The sequence below is a fragment of the Kogia breviceps genome, chromosome 2 (genome assembly GCF_026419965.1).
Source record: "Kogia breviceps isolate mKogBre1 chromosome 2, mKogBre1 haplotype 1, whole genome shotgun sequence".
NCBI lineage: Eukaryota > Metazoa > Chordata > Mammalia > Artiodactyla > Physeteridae > Kogia > Kogia breviceps.
This window is the reverse complement of record NC_081311.1, coordinates 158,029,270-158,054,636: the sequence shown is the minus strand read 5'-3', so window position 1 is coordinate 158,054,636 and position 25,367 is coordinate 158,029,270. Positions and strand designations below refer to the sequence as shown.

At 40.7% G+C, this 25,367-nt stretch overlaps 1 protein-coding gene across 4 annotated transcripts in view; it reads right to left on the bottom strand.

Annotated features, from left to right (window-relative positions):
• Nucleotides 1-3,517: 3,517 nt before the first annotated feature.
• The window catches only part of INPP1 (inositol polyphosphate-1-phosphatase), a 34,911-nt gene continuing 13,061 nt past the window's right edge, over nucleotides 3,518-25,367 (bottom strand). For 3 of the 4 annotated variants that reach the window (XM_067026457.1, XM_059054671.2, XM_067026456.1), the window contains exons 2-6: nucleotides 14,498-14,765; nucleotides 11,866-11,926; nucleotides 8,707-8,907; nucleotides 5,983-6,157; nucleotides 3,518-4,248 (exon numbers count right to left, since the gene is read on the bottom strand). In XM_067026457.1, coding sequence (XP_066882558.1) covers nucleotides 3,681-4,248; nucleotides 5,983-6,157; nucleotides 8,707-8,907; nucleotides 11,866-11,926; nucleotides 14,498-14,701 — 1,209 coding nt within the window. In that variant the 5' untranslated portion in view covers nucleotides 14,702-14,765 and the 3' untranslated portion in view covers nucleotides 3,518-3,680. The remainder of the gene's footprint in view (nucleotides 4,249-5,982; nucleotides 6,158-8,706; nucleotides 8,908-11,865; nucleotides 11,927-14,497; nucleotides 14,766-25,367) is intronic. The other variant, XM_067026458.1, reaches the window with a different exon arrangement.

Below are 25,367 nucleotides of genomic sequence, written 5' to 3'. Positions count from 1 at the left end.
CATGGCCGCTGAGCCTGCGCATCGGGAGCCTGCGCTCCGCAATGGGAGAGGCCGCAACAGTGAGAGGGCCGCGTACCACACACACACACAAAAAAAATAAAACTAAAAATAAAACTACCATATGACCCAGCAATCCCACTACTGGGCATATACCCTGAGAAAACCATAACTCAAAAAGAGTCATGTACCAAAATGTTCATTGCAGCTCTATTTACAATAGCCAGGACATGGAAGCAACCTAAGTGTCCATTATCGGATGAATGGATAAAAAAGATGTGGCACATATATACAATGGAATATTACTCAGCCATAAAAAAAGAAATTGAGTTATTTGTAGTGAGGTGGATGGACCTAGAGACTGTCATACAGAGTGAAGTAAGTCAGAAAAAGAAAAACAAATACCATATGCTAACACATATATATGGAATCTAAAAAAAAAAAGGAAATGGTTCTGAAGAAGCTAGCGGCAGGACAGGAATAAAGATGCAGACTTTAAATCTCGCACATTTAACTGCGGCATGAATATCAGTCATTTATTGACATTAACATTATGAACACATAATGGAAAAATGCTCCTCAAAAGAGGAAGGTGAACTTTGACTGTCAATAGGACAAAGCTGTCTTCAAAAGATAGAGAGGTGGAAACTATGTTCACAGACGTAGAGAATGGACCTGAGGACACGGGGAAGGGGAAGGGTGAGCTGGGATGAAGTGAGAGTAACATGGACATATATACACTACCAAATGTAAAACAGATAGCTAGCGGGAAGCAGCCACAAAGCAAAGGGAGATCAGCTCGGTGCTTTGTGTCCACCTAGAGGGGTGGGATAGGGAGGGTGGGAGGGAGATGCAAGAGGGAGGAGATATGGGGATATATGTTTACGTATAGCTGATTCACTTTGTTATACAGCAGAAACTAACACACCATTGTAAAGCAGTTTTACTCCAATAAAGATGTTTAAAAAAAAAAAGAAAAACTATTGGAGGGTTGTTGTTGTTTTTTAACATCTTTATTGGAGTATAATTGCTTTACACATTGGAGGGTTTTGAACAAAGACATGAACTGATAGATGTTGGAAAAGGATCACTCTGGCTTCTGTGTTGTGAATAGACGGTATGGAGGCAAGTTAGTTTATTGCAATAATCCAGGTGAGACATAAAGAGGGCTTGACACAGGGTAAGGGTAACAGAGTGATGAGGAATGGTTGAGTTCTGGATATATTTCAAAGGTGGAGCCAAGAGGGCTTCCTGAGTGATTGGATGTGGATTGTAGGAGCAAGAGAGGAACCAACGTTGACTTGGCTTCCCAGAGACTGCTCTTATTGATGTGCAGGGAGAGCTCTCTTTTTATCACCTTCCAACTAAGCGACCTGGCAGATTCGCCTCTCTGTCAGTCTCCTGCAAAACACACTGGCTGATGCATAAGACACTTGATCTTCATGACCAACAGGCTACTCTCTGGAACACCCCTCCATCACAGTCCCCAACTCCCATTCCCATCAACTGAGGTGTATGTTTACTTGGAGTGGTTGGCTTCTTTCCAAAACTGTATATTCCGACTGTACTCTTAATAAGAGCTTAAATACCATGTAAAATGAGTTTTAAAACAGAGAACTGAAGACTTCAGAAAATAATGATGAGTCTTAAAAATTTACTGAGTATGAGACAATTGTAAAAATGGAGAGAAAAAATGTAAATCCAGAACGATTATGTTCTCAGATTACATGGCAAATATTTCAAAATTCTTCCTCTAAAGAAATCAGAAACAGACATCATACTCCCGTGGGTGTGGTTTATGCAAGAAAAACAGTACAGACCAATCAGCACACACATGCTTAAGGAAGGGCCTTAGCTTTCCGGCAAAGATCGACAATGGATGTGTATAATAGATGTTCACAGAATATATTGGATTCTCTGTTCTATCCAATTTTCCCCCCAATAAATTGACAAACTTCTTGTTCAGATCACATTGAAGATGACTTTTCACTGCATGTTATCGATCAGTTACATTCTAAAAATGTTTATGTGGACAACAAATGCTTTTTCTTGAACCATATTCTATTTCTCCATTCTGATGACTATCAGGCAGCAGGACTAGTTTCAGGGTTTTGGATTTTAATGTGTTTTGTGAAGAATGAACTCACTTTGACTTAAAAATCAACCTTTATTCTTTTTTTTTTTTTTTTTTTTGCGGTACACGGGCATCTCACGTTACGGAGCATAGGCTCAGCGGCCATGGCTCACGGGCCCAGCCGCTCAGCGGCATGTGGGATCTTCCCGGACTGGGGCACGAACCTGCGTCCCCTGTATCGGCAGGCGGACACTCAACCACTGCGCCACCAGGGAAGCCCAAAAATCAACCTTTAAAATTAGACTGTTAGTGGTAAGAATAAACTGCTTGAGGACCCACAATCACAAAGCACGTGCGGACTTTAAAACCTATAAACCTGTCACTAAATAAGTCATTGAATCTGCCGTGTGCAATGAAATACTAGTAAAAAGAGTTTGATTTACTTTCATTTGTTTGTAATTGAAGAAAAACAGGATGCTCCAGAACATATCCTTTTGGCACCCAGAGGGGGCGCAAGGCCGAAAGAAGTCAGAGGTGAAAGTGTAACCCCTCCAGATGGTGGCGCTACCTCCTCACCAGGGCTGCTAAACAGGATGGGAAAAGTGGTCCCACCCACCTCAGAGGACCTTCAACATGGGATTCTAGTAGTCCAAGGACTGTATATATTTAACTCTACCTCTGGTTTTTGAAGTGCAGTAAATATGCAAAAATTACAGAAACCTCTTTACCCTATTCCCTTCTGTCTTACCAACAGAAATGGAGTGTGTATGTGAGAGTATTAGAGAGAATTATTAGAGACAGAATTAGGGAGAATTAGAATGAGAGGGCACATGAGATTATGAATTTGAGAGAGAATATTAGAATGTGTGTGTGGGATGAGAGGGTATGTGAGTCGGAGGGACCCCACAGCGCTCCAGGCTTTGATTCTTGTAAGAAACATAACACTGTTGAAAGTACATGAACATGGCTAAATTCACAGTTCTAAATGTTTTGCCAAAGGCTAAAGCTGCAGATTTTTCCTCCAGAAGGGAAACAAAACTAAGCTCAACCCCCTCTTTGCTCTCCCTAATACTTCAGTGACATTAACTTATCCCTTAGATGTTTAGAAGAGGTTTACTAATTGAGCAGGAATTTTTCCTGTCTTCAATATTTTATTGAAGTGTTTCAAGCAACGTTAATAGCACAAAATCCACTATTAAGAATCTCACACATGGGCTTCCCTGGTGGCGCAGTGGTTGAGAATCCGCCTGCCGATGCAGGGGACGCGGGTTCGTGCCCCGGTCCGGGAAGATCCCACATGACGCGGAGCGGCTGGGCGCGTGAGCCATGGCCGCTGAGCCTGCGCGTCCGGAGCCTGTGCTCCGCAACGGGAGAGGCCACAACAGTGAGAGGCCCGCGTACCACGGAAAAAAAAAAAAAAAAAAAAAAGAATCTCACACATTTAACTGCGGCACGAATATCAGTCATTTATTGACATTAACATTATGAACACATAATGGAAAAATGTTCCTCAAAAGAGGAAGGTGAACTTTGACTGTCAATAGGACAAAGCTGTCTTCTGGAAACTAGGTTCACAGTTGGGTTTCGAGTCCCTGAGGATGGAGCTCGTCTATGTATGTGCATCCACAGGGGCAAGGTGTCGGAGGAGGAGGCTCAGGAATGTCTCCAGCTGCTTCTTTGATCTGTAAGCGATTAGTCCTCCCTTGTTGGCCCACTGGTCCACTCCAGCAGCGCCTCTGTTTCCCACGTGGTACACCAACTGTGGCAAGTCAAGCCCCGAGTTGGGGTTTCTTTCCAAGCACTCTTTTAAGTCCACCATTCCCCCACCCATGGCCCTGAGGATGGCGTGAGCGGCACAAGAGTCCCACTTGAACGTGGTATCTTCTGAGAAGATGTAAATGTCAACAAGGCCCAGGACAACACAGAGGCTCTTGTAGCCAGCCCCAGCTGCCCGGAATATGCGCTCTCCACACACACGTGACAGTGCGGCCTTGATGGTCTCCTTTTCACTTGTACTAATGACAGCTGAGAACGGGTGGGAGCATTCTGCCTCAGAGCTGGGGTTTTGGGTCACTTGGCTCTGCGTTTCACTGCTGTTTCTTGTAGAGACGGGAGGCAGAAATGAATGGATATTGGTCCCCATGTAAGAAAGGCCCCAGTAGCACTGTCCTTTCCACCTGTGGGAGAGAACATTCAGTTTGTGGCCGTAGGTTAGTTACCCCATTCGTTTTTCATTGCTCATATGGCTTCCCAACTTGATGATATGAAAAATATACAACATAATGGGTCGCAAGGTCCTTAAGCTTAGAAATGGATACCAAGTAGCGAATTCATTTCTAAAAGTTACTCCCTGTGCGTGTTGCTGCCTGTGCGGTTGCAGGTTAGGAATGCTTTCAGTTTTTCTGTATTATCACACCCATCTAGGACAATGCTAAAATATTTGCTCTGTTCCTGGAGGCCAGAAGTCCCGCAAAGTTTCACTGCCACTTTTGGCATTTAAAGTTTAATGGGGGGGGGGGATGAATAGATAAATAATCTTTTCAATCTGCAAATCTTTCACAATCCTTAAGTTTTTCTTCAGTTGGTAATGCCTTTTCATTCTCTAATTCACTAGCTCCACTTTGGTTTTAATACCAAGAAAGACGGACTCATTATTTTTGGCAACAACAAAAATAGCACCTATCATTTCTCAATGTTTAACTTACTATATATGCTGGATTGTTTATTTACAGAGATGGAAACTGAGGCTTAGAGTATGTAAGTGTAAGAATGTAAATCACTGGTAGAATCTGCATTCAAACCCAGAAAGTCTCACTCTAGGATCTGTGCCACTAACTACTTTGTCAACCATTTCTAGGTCATGATTATGCCAGCATCCAGTCCCACTTATTTTTAACTTCTTAACGACCCTTTAAAGACAACAAACACTTTCAGTTTGGAAGAAGGCAGGGTTAAAAGAAAACTATCAAAATTCCATAAGTGTAGTTTATGACTACTAAAGAACAAACAATTCTTAGTTGCTTGAGGCAAGTCAAAGTTTAACATAAACAAGTAGTTCTAGGACTTCCCTGGTGATGCAGTGGTTAAGAATCCTCCTGCCAGTGCAGGGGACACGGGTTTGAGCCCTGGTCCAGGAAGATCCCACATGCCACAGAGCAACTAAGCCCATGCACAACAACTACTGAGCCTGAGCGCCACAACTACTGAGCCTGCGCACCACAACTACTGAGCCCGCGCACCACAACTACCGAGCCCACGTGCCAAAACTGAGCCTGCATGCCAAAACTACTGAGCCTGAGCACCTAGAGCCCATGCTCCGCAACAAGAGAAGCCACCGCAATGAGAAGCCCGCTCACTGCAACCAGAGAAAGCCCGCACGCAGCAACGAAGACCCAACGCAGCCAAAAAAAAATAATAATAAAAAACAAATAAATTTATTTTTAAAAATATGCAGTTCTATACAAGTGGAAAAAAATATTATCTATTTCCATAAAAAACTGAAATCACAGGAGAAAAGCTGTTTTTTCTTGGCCTCTGCCATGCCCTGGAGCCCAGCAAGCATGGGCCACGGATCAGAGCAACTGTGCCCTGCACAGGAGTCCAGGGGAGCCTGAGGAGGGAGGAGGCAGAAAAGGAAGTGATGCTGGCAGTTCTACTGGGAGAGCACCCCAGAGCCAGGTCCTAACCCTGGCCATACCTACTCAGCTTTTCATTAGATCGTTGTCACATTTTGCTGCAAGACCCAGGGCTGAGAGTAAAAAGAACATTAATGCAAACATGCAGATTTTTAGTAGGAATACCAAATCTACTGAGTCATGGGAATGTCACGCAGAGAGATCATCTCGACAATAAGCAAAGCTGAGGTTGTAAATTCTAAAAACCATAATATACCAAAAATTTTCATCTTTTACCTGAGGGTGTTTAGGTCTTGTGATACAAACGGTTGGTTGATGACTCCCATCAGGGGCACCCCTGTCTGTATGTCATAGACACCAATTAAAATAGTGACACACTGAAGTCCACTGGGGAAGATTCCTTGGTTGGATTTAATGTCAGCAGAACCTTTTATATACTGATAAGTTGAATCTGAAAAATGAAGCAAATTTGGGATTTGCAAATTAGGATTATTTGAAATGATTATTTAGAAGACGATGAGGAATACATCTACAAACCCTGTACTATATCATTTCTCTCTTCTAATTTGGTAACTGCTATGGTCTGAATGTTTATGTCCTCTTAAAATTCTTACCCCCAAAAGTTGATGGTATTAGTAAGTGGGGCCTTTGGAAGGTACTTAAGTCCTCAATGTGGAACCCTCATGAATGGAATTAGTGTCTTACAAAAGAGGCTCCAGAGAGATCTTTAGTCTCTTCCGGAATGTGAGGACACAGTGAAAAAGTACCAATTATGAATCAGGAAGAAGGACCTCACCTAGTCATGCTGGCACCTTGATATTGGACTTCCCAGCCTCTGGAACTGGGAGAAATAAATTTCTGTTGTTTAAAAGCTACCTAGGGCTTCCCTGGTGGCGCAGTGGTTGAGAATCCGCCTGCCGATGCAGGGGATACGGGTTCGTGCCCTGGTCCGGGAAGATCCCACATGCCGCGGAGCGGCTGGGCCCGTGAGCCATGGCCGCTGAGCCTGCGCGTCCGGAGCCTGCGCTCCACAACGGGAGAGGCCACAACAGTGAGAGGCCCGCGTACCACAAAAAAAAAAAAAAAAAAAAAAAAGCTACCTAGTCCATGGTATCTTGTTATAGCAGCCCAAACTGACTAAGATAGTAACCAATCAGTTTTTACCTTTGGGTGCCACTTATATTGAATTATTTTTTGACCTCTTGTACTTCACTTTTAAGCTGCTTGTGTTTCATTTTCCCAACTATATAGTCTTGGAGAGAAAGGACATGTCTATAGTTCCTATGACAGCTAGCACAGCACCTTGCAGATAACAAGTACTCAAATATCCATCACATGTCAAAATCATTTAAAAGCTAACAGCTCAGGATAACCAAGGGGATTCCTTAGAGCTCTTACTAATCAGAGGACAAGTCCAAAGTGGATGGAAAAGCCTCCTTCCAGGAATCTGTCAGGGGTGGAATTACCTTTTTGTTTGTTTGTTTGTTTGTTTGTTTTTGTCCCTCAAATTAGGAGGAAGGAGACAATGATGGTAGTACAAGAGGAAGACATTGATGGCACTCCTGAGAAAAAGAAGCCAAGTAGCTAGGTTTCTTCTTAAAAGACTGTACATGCCAGCAGCTGACTGCCAACATCTAATGAGTTAATGCCCAGCTAAGGATGTGCCAGGCACAGGATCCAGAGAGCTAGCTAACAGAATCAATTCAGGATAGAACAAGAAAACAAGGTTTCTGTCCCTCAAAAACCTTAACTGAGTCTGATTTACCTTCAAGCAATAAAAGATTCTGGAAAACATTCTTAGTTTGCATATACAATCCATAGGCTGAATATTCTCTAATTCTCTGATGACTAAAGACATTTCCGTCATTATTAATGTGCTTGTAGGATGGGGAGGGTGGGGGGAGTTTGCCTGTTCAGCATGATTGGTCGCAGTTGTACTGGGTAGAATATGCCAGGAAGGCTGGGGGGAAAAGGGGGACTTCCGAAGATTAATACCTAGGGCATTATATTAATAGCATCATTGAGAGAGGCCTACACTTTTTTTTTTTTTTTTTTTTTTTTTTTTTTTTTGTGGTACGCGGGCCTCTCACTATTGTGGCCTCTCCGGTTGCGGAGCACAGGCTCCGGACGCGCAGGCTCAGTGGCCATGGCTCACGGGCCCAGCCGCTCCGCGGCATGTGGGATCTTCCTGGACTGGGGCACGAACCGGCGTCCCCTGCATCAGCAGGCGGACTCTCAACCACTGCACCACCAGGGAAGCCCCAGGCCTACACTTTTTAAACAATGAGCTATACATTATGGTTCTACCATAATCATGACCACAAAATTAATGGTGAGGCTTTACACAGGACTCACAAACTGACTGCTAAGAGTCACATTCAGCTGTGTTTTGCTTGGCCTGTATACTGGTTTTGATTGTTTGCTTGTTTAACTGAATTAGTAGCCAGTGGTTAAATTGTGAGATCTCACATAAAAACCTAGATTTTGATTTTTTTTTTAAAAAAAATCTGATAAGCTGGACAGTATTCCCAGATGGCAATAACCCGCTGGTGCTGAATGTTCTTAAAATGGCATGTGTGCTCAATTAGTTATAGCTGCTATCACTTCATTCTTCTCTTAGATTTAGCAGTCTGGTCTCTGAGGTCTTTCAAAAATGAGTTAATTCAGCTTTGTATATGTGCCTGTGTGTGTATGTGTGTACATACACACATATGTTATAGATATATGTATATAACACACACCTCAGCTCTTCGTTTATCTTTTTTTTGGCTGTACCACACAGCTTGTGGGATCTCAGTTCCCTGACCAGGGATGGATCCCGGGCCACGGCAGTGAAAGTCATTTATCATTTTAAAAATTCAAAAATTTTAAAACTCCTAGGAGAGTTAAGCCATACCCTCAATTTTTATTTTTCTAACCAACCCCCGCCAAAAAAAAAAAAAAAAAAAAAGGATTACTAACAAAAGCAAATAAACAAAAGCAAACACTCTCTCTACTTACCTATAGGATCCACCCAAACTCCCAAAGTGTCCTGTGGAATGTTGATCTCTATTGCATCCAGAGCTGGGTCACTAAAGACAACGTCCTGATGTACAACCTTGGCTAATGCTTCAGATGCCAACTTGTTACCATTAAGGACTTTGTTGAGAAGATCTACTGTTTCCTCCTCTGTTGGACACAGTCTCATGATAATCTTTTCCCCTAGAGTAAAGACAAACTAAAGACCATTACATCTCAAGTTTCAGGGGAGAAAGAACAACAGAAGGGTGGGAAGAAACAAAAACTGTCAGGGCACCTCAGACTAGGTGAGGGCAATATATCCATACCAGTGTTTCCTAACCTGGCTGATTGCCAGAATCACCCAGTGGCCTTCAAAGTCATAGCTGCTCAGTGGTCAGTCATGCACCTAACAGTGAGGAATGAATTCCAGGTGTCAAAGGACCTACTCTCCAGAAAAATGTCCACATGGGCACATGCACACAGTTTTTTGTATCTAGTTTAAGGGAGCTCATGGACCAGTTAAGAACCCTGAGTCCTTGATAATCAATCTTTTATATTTTTTGCCTTTTGACTTTTAATATACTGTGGGTCACGCTATTCACATTTGAATATGTTGTCGAAAAGAATGGAATTCTTATCAGTACAAAGAAGGGCTTCTACCTCCCTAAATTGTTTATGCTCAGTAAAGTAACATAAGATGAAGTACATTAATCTTTAAATGTGGTAAAGCTGTAGGACTCTAAATGATATACATAGAATAGCTCTCTGTGAAACCACTGGAAATCAGGATGTAAGCAAAGCTGCTTCTGCAATTGAAATTCCAAGTTACCGAGTCCAGGTGCTTTACCATCACTTTAAAGACACTTCTTAGACCCTTGCTTAATCTGGTTTCTAAACCCCGCAAAAGTAAGAAAAGAGGCTGGCAAAAACAGGCAAGTTAATAGCAACAGAAAGTCACAGCAATGCAGAATATAAATTTTTTTAAAATTAAGAAAACATGGCACTTTGGAGATTTTGTGGTATATAGACAAATACACCTAGCTAACCTAGCCATTCCAAGAACAGCAGCATTTGCATCACCTGAGAACTTGTTAGAAATTCAGAACTGCAGTCCCCATCCCAGACCTACTGAGTTCTAACAAGATCCCCAGCTGATTCATGTGATACTTAGAGTTTGGGAAGCACAGTGTGAGTCTATTACAATGATGATTCTGAAATAGCAAGAAACAGTCAATTACATGTAGTTCAATTCAATTAAATGAGACTGTTAAAGTTGGAGAAAAATAATGCTAATCACTGCCACTTGCTGAGCACCTACACTAGACTCAGTAAAAGTCATGGGATCATTCAAGGGAGCAAATCATATCACATTACTCCTTTGCTTAAAATCTGCCACTGAATTCCGATCATGCTTAGAGGAAAATCCAAACTCCTTCCTTTGAACTTCCACTGTCTCACCTCACCTCATCCACCAGCCCCGCCCCTTCGCCATGGTTCTCTGCAAAACCCAGTCTCTCCTTCAGTTCTAAGGAAAATGTAAGTGGAATGCCTTTTTGTCCCTATAATTCTAGATATGTAAATGAAATATTAAAATAACTGTTTATGAAGTAGTCAAACAGGATTTTAAGTGTAGGATTTCTTACGGGTTAGTCACAGGTGTTTTTTTTAAACACCTTTATTGGAGTATAATTGCTTTATACATATATCCCCAAATCCCCTCCCTCTTGTGTCTCCCTCCCACCCTCCCTATCCCACCCCTCTAGGTGGTCACCAAGCACCGAGCTGATGATCTCCCTGTGTTATGCAGCTGCTTCCCACTAGCCATCTATTTTACATTTGGTAGTGTATATATGTCAATGTTACTCTCTCACTTCATCCCAGCTTACCCTTCCCCCTCTCCATGTCCTCAAGTCCGTTCTCTACAACTGTGTCTTTATTCCTGTACAGGTGTTTTTTTTTAATCTTAAGTTTAAATGAGATTTTTCTTTCTTCTTATTGAGTGTCATAGAATTAAGTACATTTTAATACACTGCCCATGAAGGAGACAAATTTTTCTCCAGAGTTAATCCAGAAATTAGTTTTCTTTGTAAACATGACTCTAGATGTTTAACTATTTGTCACATGATCAGTGTTTAAAGTTCACTACTTTAATCTTCTACCATTAAACAAACAAAAACCCAGACAAACTAAAAACAGTTTGTTTCTCTAAAAAGGATCAGCGATTTTGATATTTTCCTCTCTATCACAAGGGAACATGGTGGTCCATCAAAGGAGAATCTGGTCCACAGGAAACTAATTAAATAAGAGTTAAAACTTGGTGGTAAAAGGAACCTTTTTGGTTGTCCAACTCCCTTTACAGAGGTTCTAAGACCAGAGAAGCCATGAGGTGATTTCAGGGACAGGGCCTCCTCTACATTCTCAGCCAAGGTCTATGGACTCCCAAGGAGGTCCACAAATGGGTTTACTTGGACCTGAAATTGTCTGGAAAACTGTGTAGATGTGCATCTTTCTGGGGGCATCTATAACTTCCATCAGATTCCCAAAGGGCCATGCAACTTTCCCAAAGGTTAAATCATACATTATTCAAATGCTACAGATTTATATCTAGACTAATACATGTGGACGTGCTAAATAATCCTAAGATGCCACATCTCCCTATCTTAAATGGCATGATATTCTGAAGTATTGAATGAAGCTTAACATTCAAATATGTTATTTACATGAAAGGCCTCCAAACATCCATTTACTTCATGATGTAAATTGAAAATAAAAATACCATATGATAGGGCTTCCCTGATGGCGCAGTGGTTAAGAATCTGCCTGCCAATGCAGGGGACACAGGTTCAAGCACTGGTCTGGGAAGATCCCACATGCCGTGGAGCAACTAAGCCCATGCACCACAACTACTGAGCCTGTGCTCTAGAGCCCGCGAGCCACAACTACTGAAGCTCGCGCGCCTAGAGCCCATGCTTCGCAATAAGAGAAGCCACCACATGAGAAGCCCGCGTGCTACAACGAAGAGTAGCCCTTGATTGCTGCAACTAGAGAAAGCCTGTGCACAGCAACGAAGACCCAAAGCAGCCAAAAATAAAATAAATATTTTTTTAAAAAACATATGATAATTAAGTTATAAAAATACATTAAGATTTTTATACTTACCCAAATCATTTGTAAACTCATTGGATTCTTCTCCAAAAATTTTTTTTCCCAAGCCTGGAAACTGAATGATTCAGAGTATGACAAAAATACAACAATAAAGAAAAAAAAAATCCCACATTTATGTTCAATTCTGAACAGATTTTCATTTTATACTTCAAATTAAATAGCACAATTAGATCTGAAATTTACAATTCCAGAAATCAATCCAAGTATAACAAGTATAAAAAGTGAAGTCAGCTTGGTTCAGTACTTAGTTTTCTAATATTTTCCTGCTCCTTTGCCCCTTTAGAAAGTCCAAATCATGGTAGAAGTCTGGTTTCCTTATGTTCTGTTGAGTCTGCAGAAGTACTTCTAGAAACTTCATCCTTCTAATTAAGGGCCACAGAGCTAGAATGTTTACAAAGGAGATGTTTTAACTGTTGCTCCTAAACAGTACCTAAGTAGCTTATACAAGGTAATGTTATTGACCAAGTACCTGAGATGATTACTTGAGACTGGATAAAAGGTATCAGAGGATAACATTTGACTTTGTTTTCATTTTCGGTGTGTTTTCTGTACCTGTTGGAGGTATCATTAGCCATCAGGCTAGGAAGGTGATATAGCAAAAAAGGGGAAATATTTTATTTGCCAATGATATGCACCAATATAAAATTTGAAAAAAATAGGAATTTTTCTCTCATCTCTGTATGACTAGGAAGCTTTCAGACACATTTTGCTTCTGATTTTCTCTGCAGTAAAGACAATTTCTCTCAAAATATGTGCTGAATGATGATATGAGTACAGTTCTCAGGCAATAAAAGGAAATGCTTCAAATATTTGAGCTCAGTTATTCACAGATGGCCAGTAGCTTTAATAATGCCCACAACTACGTGTTATTTTTAACTTTTTTAAAGAACAATGCAAGTCGGGACTTCCCTGGTGGCACAGTGGTTAAGAATCCGCCTGCAAATGCAGGGGACACGGGTTCGAGTCCTGGTCTGGAAGGATCCCACCTGCCGCGGAGGAGCTAAGCCTGTGTGCCAAAACTGCTGAGCCTGCGCTTTGGAGCCCGTAAGCCACAACTACTGAGCCCGTGTGCCACAACTGCTGAAGCCTCCGCAACAAGAGAAGCCACTGCAATGAGAAGCCCACGCACCGCAATGAAGAGTAGCCCCCGCTCACCGCAACTCGAGAAAGCCCGTGCACAGCAACGAAGACCCAAAGCAGCCAAAATTAACAAATAAAATAAATAAGTTTTAAAAAAAAAAGAACAATGCAAATCAACACGGGCTGGCACTGAGCCGATTCATCCATTCATCCAGGGCTGAAGCTCCAGTCTCCCAACCTACCTAGAAACCCTTTCTGAAGCTACAGTATAAGAGAGTCATGAAACTATTTTATACAAGCCAAAAGTGAATATCATTTATGTGTTCATAAGTCCTGGCATATACTTCATGAATGAACAACTGCCTGAACTTGTTATGCTCTGGGGCAAATATTAGCCCACAGAACTTAACGTTGATACATTTCTAATCCAGTTGCTCAACCATCCCTTCCACCCAGCTCTTGATCAGTAACAAAAATAAATTTGCTTCCTTTTTAGTTTATTGGAGCCAGATATTATAGGACATGAAAAAGTACAGTTTGTAGAAATTTCAAGGGGTCATTTATTCTCTCTTCCTGCCTGCAGTCAAGAATTCACTTAAATGATTCTAAATGATTCCTAATATTTTGAGAATTTCATAGAAACGATTCTAATATTTTATAGGGCTTTCCGACATAAAATTTTATCCTCCCAAACCTAAAAGGAAAGAAATTATTAGAGTACCATATAAAAGGCAATACAGTATTGCAAAGAGCACAGACTCGGTCAGCCTGGGTTCAAAAACCAGCCCTGCCATTCACTTGCTGTGCAACCTTAGGCAAGTTATTTAACCTCTCTGTGTCTCCCTTTTCTCATCCATTACAATGAAATAATTGTTCTTACCTCATAAAATTGTTATGATTAAATTAATATATTTAAAGCCCTTAGAACAGTACCTGGCTCACAGTAAGCATTTATAAGTGTCTGCTAATGTTATTGTTTGTTATTACTACTTAGGAATATAATTTATTTTCCCCAGTCAGCTTAAAAGACCTAGAATTACAATCATTGTTAGTTATAAACAATGTTTTCCTACTCAAATAAAGGGAGACTTTAAGTCTCCAGGACTCTGTGAGCCCATAACTGAGGCAACCATTAGATAAATGATTATGTCAAAAGGTGGGACTTAATACATCAAGTTTTAAAAAAGTTATAAAACAGTATGTTCTCATTTCTTTTGAAATAAGTTATATGCGCCATGTACACACACAGAAGGAAAATATTCTAACAATATTTAGCAAAACAGCTGTGGTTTTCTCTAGTGGTAGGATTAAGAGGATTCTTATTTTTCTGTATTTAAAATTTTTTTCTGCAGCACACATTTTGGTAATATTGTAGTCAAAACAAGGGGAAAAACCCAATTTGTTTATTAGAATCCAAGGTGTTAGTAATGGGGGTAGGGGGGACGAGGATGGGCAGGGGTGGCGAGGAGAAGGGATGCTATTCTATAGAGGGGAAAAACCACAGGGGCAAATATTTTGCAATTACATTGGCTGGGACCTTTCTTACCTTGTTCTCCATATTCTGTTTTATAACTTCCTGTACCAGTACATCAGCCAGGGTCTTGAAATCAACTGCAAACTTCTTGTTCTTTTCTCCCTCTTTCTTTTCTTCTATCAGCAGCTGGAAGAGGGCTTCCTGCTGCCTGCACGCCCGGGCAATGTTGGCAGCTCTCTCAGAGACACAGAGCAGCTCCCGGAGGATACCTGACATTTCTGAACCTGGCTTTTCAGTTGCAGCGTCTGGTGGAATCGGCACCCACCCTCCGGGCCGTCAGCTGGAAAAGTACAAGAATGTGAAAGAGAAAGCAGCTCAGAGAGTGATGTCAGGGTGCCTCGGCACTGCTTTACAACCCATCTGGCAGTCAATCGGTCAGCATGGCTGAACAGCTGCTATAGCTCACAGTCGCATCCTCCGGGTGGAAGACTAGATATCATCTAAATTTTGAAACTTATTTTTAAAGATCAAAAGATTTACAGTCTCAAATCCATTATGCAAAGAACTGAATTCTCAGTGAAAGAAAGAATTTGAATGAGAATCTACATTATAATTACAAAGCCCTAGACCAATAGGCAGGTGGATACCCGAGCACAATGTTAACTTAAAGGAAAAGCCAAGTTCACGTAATGACCTTGGAATGAGCACACAAGCTTAGCAACAACATTATTAAAGTAGTGCTCTTCCTTTCACCCTTTGGGGGAAGAAGGAAGAAGTGAAAGCCCGTTTATCCCATCAGTTTGGGGGCAACTTTCTAAAGTACCAAGCACCACACCAGCAAGCATCTTTGTGTCCTGCAGGACTCTGAGGTCACACCTGGGCCAGCAATCCAGGTGATCTCCCAATCACCTTTTTTTTTTTTTTTTCTATTAAAAAAGTCCCACTAGCTGTGCTGCTCTTCTAGCAAGTTTAAATAATAAAGTGAATTCAAACATGCAACTTGTTGGGACTTGAAAAGTTCTGGCTTCTAAGAGGCATGCTACCACACCTTGACATACCTATCAGGTAATTAGGAGAGAACCATTTCTCAGTTTCAAGAGTAGCTGCATTTTATTGAATGCTTTAATAATTCCTATCTCAGTATTGTGAGAATTATTGTGAGGATTATCAGCCCTGCTTTACAGTCAAGGAAACTGAAGCTTAGAGAAGTTAAGCAACTTGTTTAGGGTTACACAAGACTAACCGGCCGGGCTCATACAGAAGCTCATGCTCTTTATTATCATAACAAATACTCTACTTGTTTAAAAAAAAAAAAAAAAAAGAAGTTCCATTAATGGACTCTAGGAGACTGAGAATTAGTACAACAATGAAGATGTCAATGCAATGGAGTTCATTGTGAATTGTCATAGCCGTTTTGTCTGAATCAGGCCTGCTTCAAAAAATATATGCTATTTTCTTAAGATTATGGGTCAACCACCCTAAGAAAATATGTCCAACCTCAATAGTAAGAAAAGGAAAGAGAATAAAAACAATGAGACATCCTACTTCACTATTAGATGGGCCAAACTGTTTTTAAAGTTAATTTTCATTCTTGCAGGTGTGGTGAAACAGGTGCTGGCTGATACTCTGCTAATGGGCGTGCAAACAAGTGGGTTTCCACAGGGCAATTTGAGAAAAATGTATCAAGATCCTTAGAAATGTTATTACCTTTAGCCAGTAACTCCAGTCTGGCCCTATTTTGTGTTAAGTCACAGCTGTGTTAAAATATTTCCACAGAGGGCTTCCCTGGTGGCGCAGTGGTTGAGAGTCCGCCTGCCGATGCAGGGGTCACGGGTTCGTGCCCCGGTCCGGGAGGATCCCACATGCCGTGGAGCGGCTGGGCCCGTGAGCCATGGACGCTGGGCCTGCGCGTCCGGAGCCTGCGCTCCTCAGCGGGAGGGGCCACGACAGTGAGAGGCCCGCGTATCACCAAAAAAAAAAAAAAAAAAAAAAAAAAAATATTTCCACAGAATAAGGATTAGTACTATTGACAGTAGCAAAAAAGTTAAAAATAATCTTAAACATTGGTGCAATGTAAGATAGACTACAATGTAGTTCTTAAAATAATATTTTTGAAGAATATTTAATAGGGATATATGTTAATGTTATAATATTAAGTGTATCTATAGTATCATAGTATGATCCTAATTTGTGTTTATACACACATGCACTCTGTTTATACATAGAGAGAGAGTTTGAAAGGCTAGTAGGTGATGTTTTAATGATAAACAGATGTTTAATGGTAATTATCACTGGGTACTAGAATTGTGGGGGATTTTTTTCATTATGCTTTTCTATAATTTTCAAATATTCTACAATAAATATATACTGCTTTTCTAATAAGAAATGATATTTTAAAATATCTTGGAACAATTAAGCACAAAGGACAAGAATTCCTCAATTCCTGGAGATAACTGTCCAAACAAAGTGGTACTATACTGACAACACAAACATCAGGTAGTAGAGATGATAGTTAAAAATTAAACAAAAACACCTGCTTACCTAAATGCCTTTTCCCCCCAAGGATTGAATAATATGTTAAAAAAATTCACTTTGGTTGACTTAAACCTCAACATTAAGAAAAACGGTTATATTAATACAGCTGAGGCAGTTTGACTTAGAAACAAAACAATTTATGGTATCTGTATGCTCTAAACTATAAGTTATATATAATGTATACACACATGGGTACATATATATCAGTAGAATACAGAAGCTCTAAGTGTATAAATTCAATAACTTTGATTATTTTGATATCTTGCTACATGTTATGAGGTTATTGTAAGTAAAGGAAAAAGAATCAATGAACTAACAGTACCTAAGCAGCTTTTTATCTTAAAAGCAGCATGAAGATTTTAAGGAGTCCAGTTTGAAAACTTTCTAAATTAACAATACCAGTATTGTCTATTTTACTCAACTTTGTTAAAGTCAATTTTTTTTTTTTTGGTAAAAGAAACACCGTACCACCACACCATTGGATAACCAAGAATCTCTCCCTATGATGCCCTCAGAACACTCAGGTGAGTTACTCACACAGGCTACAATCTCCAGGCACCACCACCACCCTTCTCCTGACACGGAAAATTCACCAACTTAGTCCTGATAAGTTTCTATACAGCTGCCCAGAGATCTGGAGTTTCTGACCTTTATTTCCTCAATAATGACCATTCTCACTTCACCTGAGCACAGCAACTTGACCAATGGGGGAAAAAATAGCAGCTCTAAACTTTAGTCCTGTAATTAACAGGTACACAGATTTTAAGAATTCATCATAACACAGTAAATCAGATTTTTCAGTTCCAAAGTTATCCCGGCACTCAACCTTAATCACCTTGTATTCTGAACCTAGAAAACACTATGGTGTCTTGTCAAGCTCCAGGCTGAACCGCAGTTTCAGCTTAGGACTAGGTTTTCTCCAGCCATCCTATAGAACCATTGTATAGAACCCAGAACTTCTTTAGCTCCAGGGTCCTAACCCCCTAAAAAAAAAATCTCTCATAGCTATCATCATGTACATGCAAGACTTTCTAACTAATTTGCATAGCTAGCCTGCTACTTTCTAGCTGAATGGACTATTTCCTCCAAATGAATGAGCCAGGGTCCTCTGTGCTTATCTCTGTAAGCTGCTTCCATATCTCTCTCTCCATCTGTCCTCAATTCAATTCACTCAGCCAGGCCACACACTCAGGGGCATAATGGACAATTTGCCCTCACTTTGAAGGATTCAACTTGAGAGAAACTGAGGGCTACATCCAATACAGAATTTCTTCGAGTTTATTAATAGCTTGTATTAACACTCATGGATATTATCATTCAGATGATTTTTAAAAGCAAGTTTATATATGCGTTATTGGGCTTCCCTGGTGGTGCAGTGGTTAAGAATCCTTCTGCCAATGCAGGGGACACGGGTTTGAGCCCTAGTCCAGGAAGATCCCACATGTGGGGGGGTAACTAAGCCCGTGGGCCACAACTACTGAGCCTGCACTCTAGAGCCCACGTGCCACATCTACTGACGCCCACATGCCACATCTACTGACACCCATGTGCTCTAGAGCCCGTGCTCCGCAACGAGAGAAGACACAGCAATGAGACGCCCATGCTCCGTGCAACTAGAGAAAGCCGCGCACAGCAGTGAAGATCCAGCACAGCCAAAAATAATAATAAATAAAAATAAATAAATTTTTAAAAAGAGTTTATATATGCATTACTGACCTAAGTTGGCTTTATTTAAATATTTCAAATACTTTAAATGAAAATTATTATGGATTCATGATTAGTAAGTTATGACATTTACCATAATTTAATAGCTTTGAATATAGAAGAAATTCCTTTGGATTCGTATTTAATGGGTATTCTGGCAACCACGTGTTAGAATTACCTAAGGAGCCTATTAAAAAGACAGATTTCTGGGGCTCCATCCCAACTTAGTGAATCAGAATCGCTGGGGACAGGGTCCAGGAATCTGTAGTTTTGTCAGCCTCCAAGATGATGCTAAACACTGAGATTTAATAGCTACTGTTCTTCAGGCTGTTCATTCATCTTTAATACTATGCTGGTAATTTCAAGGGGGCTGGCACCTGGTGGCCAGATATCTTGGTGAAACCATGTGCTAACAGTTACTCATATGCAGAGAAAAAGCCCAAGTTAAAATAATAATCGCTAACGTTTATTAGGTACTTACTATATAGCAGGCATCCTTCCAAGCACTTTACATATGTTTTTACATATGTTAATTCGTTTAATTCTCACACAACCCTATGGAGGAGGTACTATTATCTCTATTTTACTGATAAAGAAACTGAAGCACAGGAGGGTAAATAATTTGCCCAAAATCACACAGCTAGGAAGTGGCTGGGACAAGATTCAAGCCCAGGTGAACCGGCAGAAACCCAGTTTTATTGACTAGAGCACACTGTTAGCCAGTGCTCTAGCCAATAAAATCCTTTCATAAATTGTTAGCTGTTAACTAAGGGAAGAAATGAGCAATCACTGAATAAATAATCACAAGAATATTATTATTATAAGGTATATTACATAGCAAAAAGGAGAGAAACACACACACCTCCCTGATGGCTGTCAGTAGTTTGATTATTAAAAAAATCACTATTTTTTTTTTTGTGGTACGCAGGCCTCTCACTGTTGTGGCCTCTCCCGTTGCGGAGCACAGGCTCCAGACGCGCAGGCTCAGCGGCCATGGCTCACGGGCCCAGCCGCTCCGCGGCATGTGGGATCTTCCCGGACCGGGGCACAAACCTGTGTCCGGTGGACTCTCAACCACTGCACCACCAAGGAAGTCCCCCAAATCACTATTTGATACTCACTTTCCTTCTGCTCTCCGGAAAACCTTTCCCTAGCTGATTCTCAGTCTCAGTGTAAACCATCTTTGCTGGATAGTAAAAGCTCATCTATGTTCTACTGATATCCCTCTTAACTGGCTGTCTTGGCATGAGGGGCGGGGAGGGGGTCAGCTCATGCCGAATATCTAATTCCTCTTGTTATTTGTTTGCTAGGGCTGCCATAACTAAGTGCCACAGTATGGATGGCTTAAACAACAAATTTATTTTCTCACAGCTCTGGAGACTGGAAGTCTAAGACCAAGGTGTCCGCAGGGTTGGTTTCTCCTTGGCTTGCAGACAGACTTTCCTCTGTGGACGAGCATCCGTGGGCGTCTCTCCCTCTTTTATAAAGACTCCATTCAGATTGGATTAGGGCCCACCCATATGACCTCACTTAACCTTGAACTGAGTTAAGTTAAAGGCCCTATCTCCAAATACAGTCACATTATGAGGTAGTGGAGAGTTAGGGCTTCATGTACAAATTTAGAGAGAATACAATTTAACCCAAAGAGACCTTGATAATCTTAGCAAATGCCAACCCAATCTATTCCTTTGTCTTCTTTTTTCTGGCCAAACAGTGAATTGGGGTAGGGTGCTCTTTCCTGTTTATGTGGTCAATAAGTTTAATTCTGTAAGACAATCTTTTCCACTAGGAGCTACTCACTTTAACAGCCAAATCATTAATGATCAGTGAACACTGAAATACTCTTATAAGCCTTATTTTGTGACAACCCATTTCAAGTCACATTTGAGCAGAACAGGTTTAAAGAAGTTACATTCCTCACCATCTCAGGCCAAATGTATATCTACATGTTTACGTAAGATCATGTCACAATGTCAGAAACAGTCTCCTTAGCTTTTATGGGATTTTCACATCTGTTAGAGAAACACTGAGTAAACTGAAGTAGGCCAATTAGAAAAAAAAAAAAAGCTTTTAAGACTTTTCCTGGAAGCCCAAATCTCTCTACAAAGACAAAACTCAATTTTAATTTCTGACCATCTTATCATCTCATCAGAACACCAGATATTAAAAATCATATCTGAATAATATACACATATTTCAGACATGATAAACAGTAAAATGGGAAAGACATAGGCTTCGGAATCAGATAGACGTGGGTTGAAAACCAGGGCTCTGCCATCAAAGAGCTGTGTGGCATCAGGTAATTTACCTACCCTCTCTGAGCCTCTCTCTTCATCTGTAATATGAAGATAATACATATCTTGCAGGGACATTGTGAAGATCAAAAGAGGTATTTCTGGAAAAGTACCAAGCACAGAGCCTTGCATATAGTAGATGACAAATGACAGCTATGACTATTAAATACAACTTCACAGAACCCACAATCACAGTCCTTACTTGAAAAATAAGAAGTCGGCAACTTTATAGGGGTCACTGAAATCTTTTCTGAAAATTTACTACTCCATTAAATCTAAAAGGCTGGAAACTACTTGTAATTCTTTGAATGACCCAGAAAAAAAGTTCCTTTATGCAGGCCAGATCTGATTGCTTCAGTTTCTGGGTGTCTGGGTGGAAACTTTGGCTCCCGGAGGCTGAAGACTACTCTGGCTTCATGGTAAACCATCTACAGATGGCTCAGGAGGGTCACTATTCTGTCAAGGGGGATACTTTGTTGGGAAATTTGTGGAGATTCTAGAGCCAAGGGTGTCTGTTTTTGTGTGATGAGCCTGCTTGTGCCAGAACCTGGCCATGCCCCTGTGCTGCTCATGGTGACAGAAATGTGACAACATAGGTAAGGGCCCTCAACAAAACAGAACTGCTCACTAATGAATAGGCAAGTAGGTCAAAGCATTTCTGTTGACATTCATTTCTTCCTGCAGGTAACCTACTACTTTTGCAGAACCCACATTTTTGCCCATTAGACAATGACTCCACCCCATCCCCTCAATTCATAAACAGGATTCAGTCTGTCACTCATCCTCTGAAGACTGGCAATTTGAAATTACTGTGTGGTGGCCCTGCCTGACTGCTATTGCTGTTGGGGAAGAAGGTCCGACTTCCATGAAATACCTGGGTGCTTTACAAGAAGTGTTTTTGGTGACCTCTCTCAAAGGGGTGCAGCTGGCCAGGACTCTCCCTAGGTGGGCACATGCTGAGGGGCTGGCCAAGGCTCTAAATTAGCTCACATTGCTATTGTAGGGGAAACAGAGACCTTGTTCCTCTTCCCCTTCCAGGTTAGGGCTGCTTTAGGGAGTAGTTTAAAGAATGGAAGCTGCCAGAAAGGATGGGGAACAGAAGTGGGCCCACACAAAGTATGTAATGGGCTCAACTGGAGTAACCAACGATGGCTAAAGTGCAACTTGCTAACAATAGCCTCCCCTGACATCCCTAGGAGAAGCTCATCTACCCACCTGGTTACCTAGGCCAGAAGGAAAACTGTACCACAAGCATTAACAGGCATTTACAAACACTACCTTTTAGGTCAACGGAAACTGAATTGTCCTTCCAGTGTATGAGCTTTGCTCAACTTTCAGATATTTGATCATCACACATTTCTCAGAATCCACTAAGTAGTACAGCATGGGACTGTCTGTACTTCTTTAGTGCTATTTCACTTTGATCTCTGCGATGTTGCTGTCATCACTTCATAGTCTCTGATTAAGTTTAGCATTTTAGTGGCTGATTTCCCACCATCTGTCCATTTACTTCCATGCTCTGGGCAGATCATTAATTTGCACATGCTGTTCCCTCTGGCTGACATGACCTTCCTCCTGCCTTATGCCTAATGTCTACTCACCTTCTCAGAATCAGTTCAAAGGCAAGAAACTTGAACAGATACTTCATAAAAGAAGATGTTCAAATGGCCAATAAATATATGGAAAGATAGTGTAATTTGTTAATAATCAGGAAAATGCAACTTAAAAGTTGCAACAGGGTATCACTGCGTGTCCAACCGAATAGCTAAAAGAAAAGACTGAAAATGTCAAGGTTTGATGAGGATGTAGAGCAATGAGACTCATATTGCTGGTGTGAATGAAATTGGTACAACCATGTTGGAAAATTGTTTATAATTTGCTGAATATAAGCATAACCTATGACCTAGCAATTTCTCTTATAGACTTGTACTCAACAGAAATTCCTGCACATATACATTAAAAGACATATACAAGAATATTTATGATCAGCATAATTTGTTGCAGTAACCTCACACTAGAAATAACCCGAGTGACCATCAACACTAAAATGAAATAAACTGTGGCATACTTGCAAAAGAAAATACTATACAGCAGTGAGAATTAATGAATTATTGCTATAGGCAACAACGTAGATGCATCTCACAAAAACATACTGCTGAGTGAAATAAGTCAGACACAAAAAATATACGTGGAGCAATTTAATTTAGTGGAAGTTCAAAAAAAGGCAAAACTAACTTATGGTGTTAGAAGTTGCAGTGGTGGTTACCCTTGGAGAAGGAGGAGGGATTATTGATGGGGGTAAATGATGGGGCTTTTAGGCACTGGGGATGTTCTAGATCTGAGTGATGGTTACATGGGTGGGTTGACTTTGTGTACATTCATCAAGCTACACCCTTAGGACTTGCATACTTTTCTGTATGTATTTCTATTTAGATAGAAAGTTTTTTAAAGGGTGTGTGTGTGTGTGTGTATGTGGAGAGTTGGCTCTTCCAGGAGCCATGCTTGACCCTCCATCTTGGGTACCTGGACCATAGGAGACCGGAGGCAGGACAAATCTCTATCCCAGCTCTCCAACACACTGTACATTGGTTTGCTTACCTATGCCCTCGTCTGGCAGGAGATTTAAACGTGCATGGTTTCTTATGACTCTTAGCGCATACCTCAGGGGTGTTCAATAAATGTTGGCTTATGAATTTTCTCTTAGCTTTGTAAATACAGAATTCATCTTTGTCATATTGTTTATTATACTTGTATTTTATCAGCATTACCCAGGTGCCATCAGGCATGTGGGCCCATATTTATTTATATCAAAGTCTACATATATTCTACATTCATTTACAAAAAAACCCAAAGCTGTATCTGGATGACTAGCAACTGAACCACATTTTTGAGCACCAGATCGGAATCTGATATTATGCTCTGACATCTGGAGGTGACCTATCTTGATTAATTTTGTTGATTAAATAGCCAAAACTGGTAAGTTTAATTTGGTTTTGTTAGAGAAGACATTAAATATGGGATATGTAAATCCATCTATTTAACCTTCACATTTCTCCCTCCCTTCTTCCCATTCTTCAAATAGCGTTGACATAACACGCCCACTTCTAGGTCGATCAGTCCACCTCACCCTATAGCTCTAGTAAGGTTACTGCTGGACCACGTTACCTGCATTTTTTTTTTTTTTTTTTTTTTTTTTTTTTTTCGGTATGCGGGCCTCTCACTGTTGTGGCCTCTCCCGTTGCGGAGCACAGGCTCCAGACGCACAGGCTCAGCGGCCATGGCTCACGGGCTTAGTTGCTCCGCGGCATGTGGGATCTTCCCGGACCAGGGCACGAACCCGTGTCTCCTGCATCGGCAGGCGGATTCTCAACCACTGCGCCACCAGGGAAGCCCGTTACCTGCATTTTTGCTCACTGCTGCTGCTCAAAGCAATAGATCACAAAGAAGTCCTCTATCCTCAAATGTTGTTCTGGTAGCTTGTAAATGGGGGCTTGTGCTAAAGTAGCGTGTCCCAAATTAGTAAGAATCAATTGAAACACTCATTAAAAATACAGATTTTTAGACTTTTCCCCTGGAGATATTGATCCAGTAAATCTGGGTTGAAGACAGGCAATGTCACTCAATTAATTTTTATTTGACAATTTAAGGGAACACCAGGTGCAACAGTCAGCTCTGTGTCTCACTAGTTATTCAGGAGCAGAACAGGGAAAGCTATAGCTGCTGCGACTAAGAATAATGGCCTTGGTCGGCTAAGGGTCAACTATATTGTCTTTTTTGTAACAAAAATTAAATGCTGGAAAAAAAATGCAAGTTGACCTACATAATAAGTATTCCACATTACATAATACTTGCCTAAAGTACACATTTCAATGGCTTCCCAGAATGCATTTGAAAAGTATGAAAAAATATTCCATTTAGAAATACTTTTAAATTTGTTAGTGACCCTCTTTTATCCTCTTCTCCAGAGTGAGAAACACTTCCACTAAATAGAAACTCTTTTCTATCTGCTGTCTTCCAACTATATGCTTAAACTTTTATATGCTAAGAGATGTTCTTAGCATACAACCGAGGTGTCACAAATGAAACCTGAAATCACATAAAATATAAAAAAATGGAAGTAGATTCAGTGTAGCTATCTTAAGTGTTGGGAAAGAATAAATAGTTTTTAAAATACAAATTTAATGCCTAATTCAAGGCAAAAAGAAAGATGTATGGCTTGTAGAAACTTTTCCAGCAGAATATTATTTATAGCTTTGATAATTGTTAATCTTATAATTAATCGTATTAATCCTCAAATCCATTTTGAACATTTCCTCTTGCATGTAACGTTTTTCAGTCATTTTATCTTTTCTTTTGAACTTTTGCAGCACTTAACTTTCCGTACCAACTCATTTAACACTTGCCTTTTA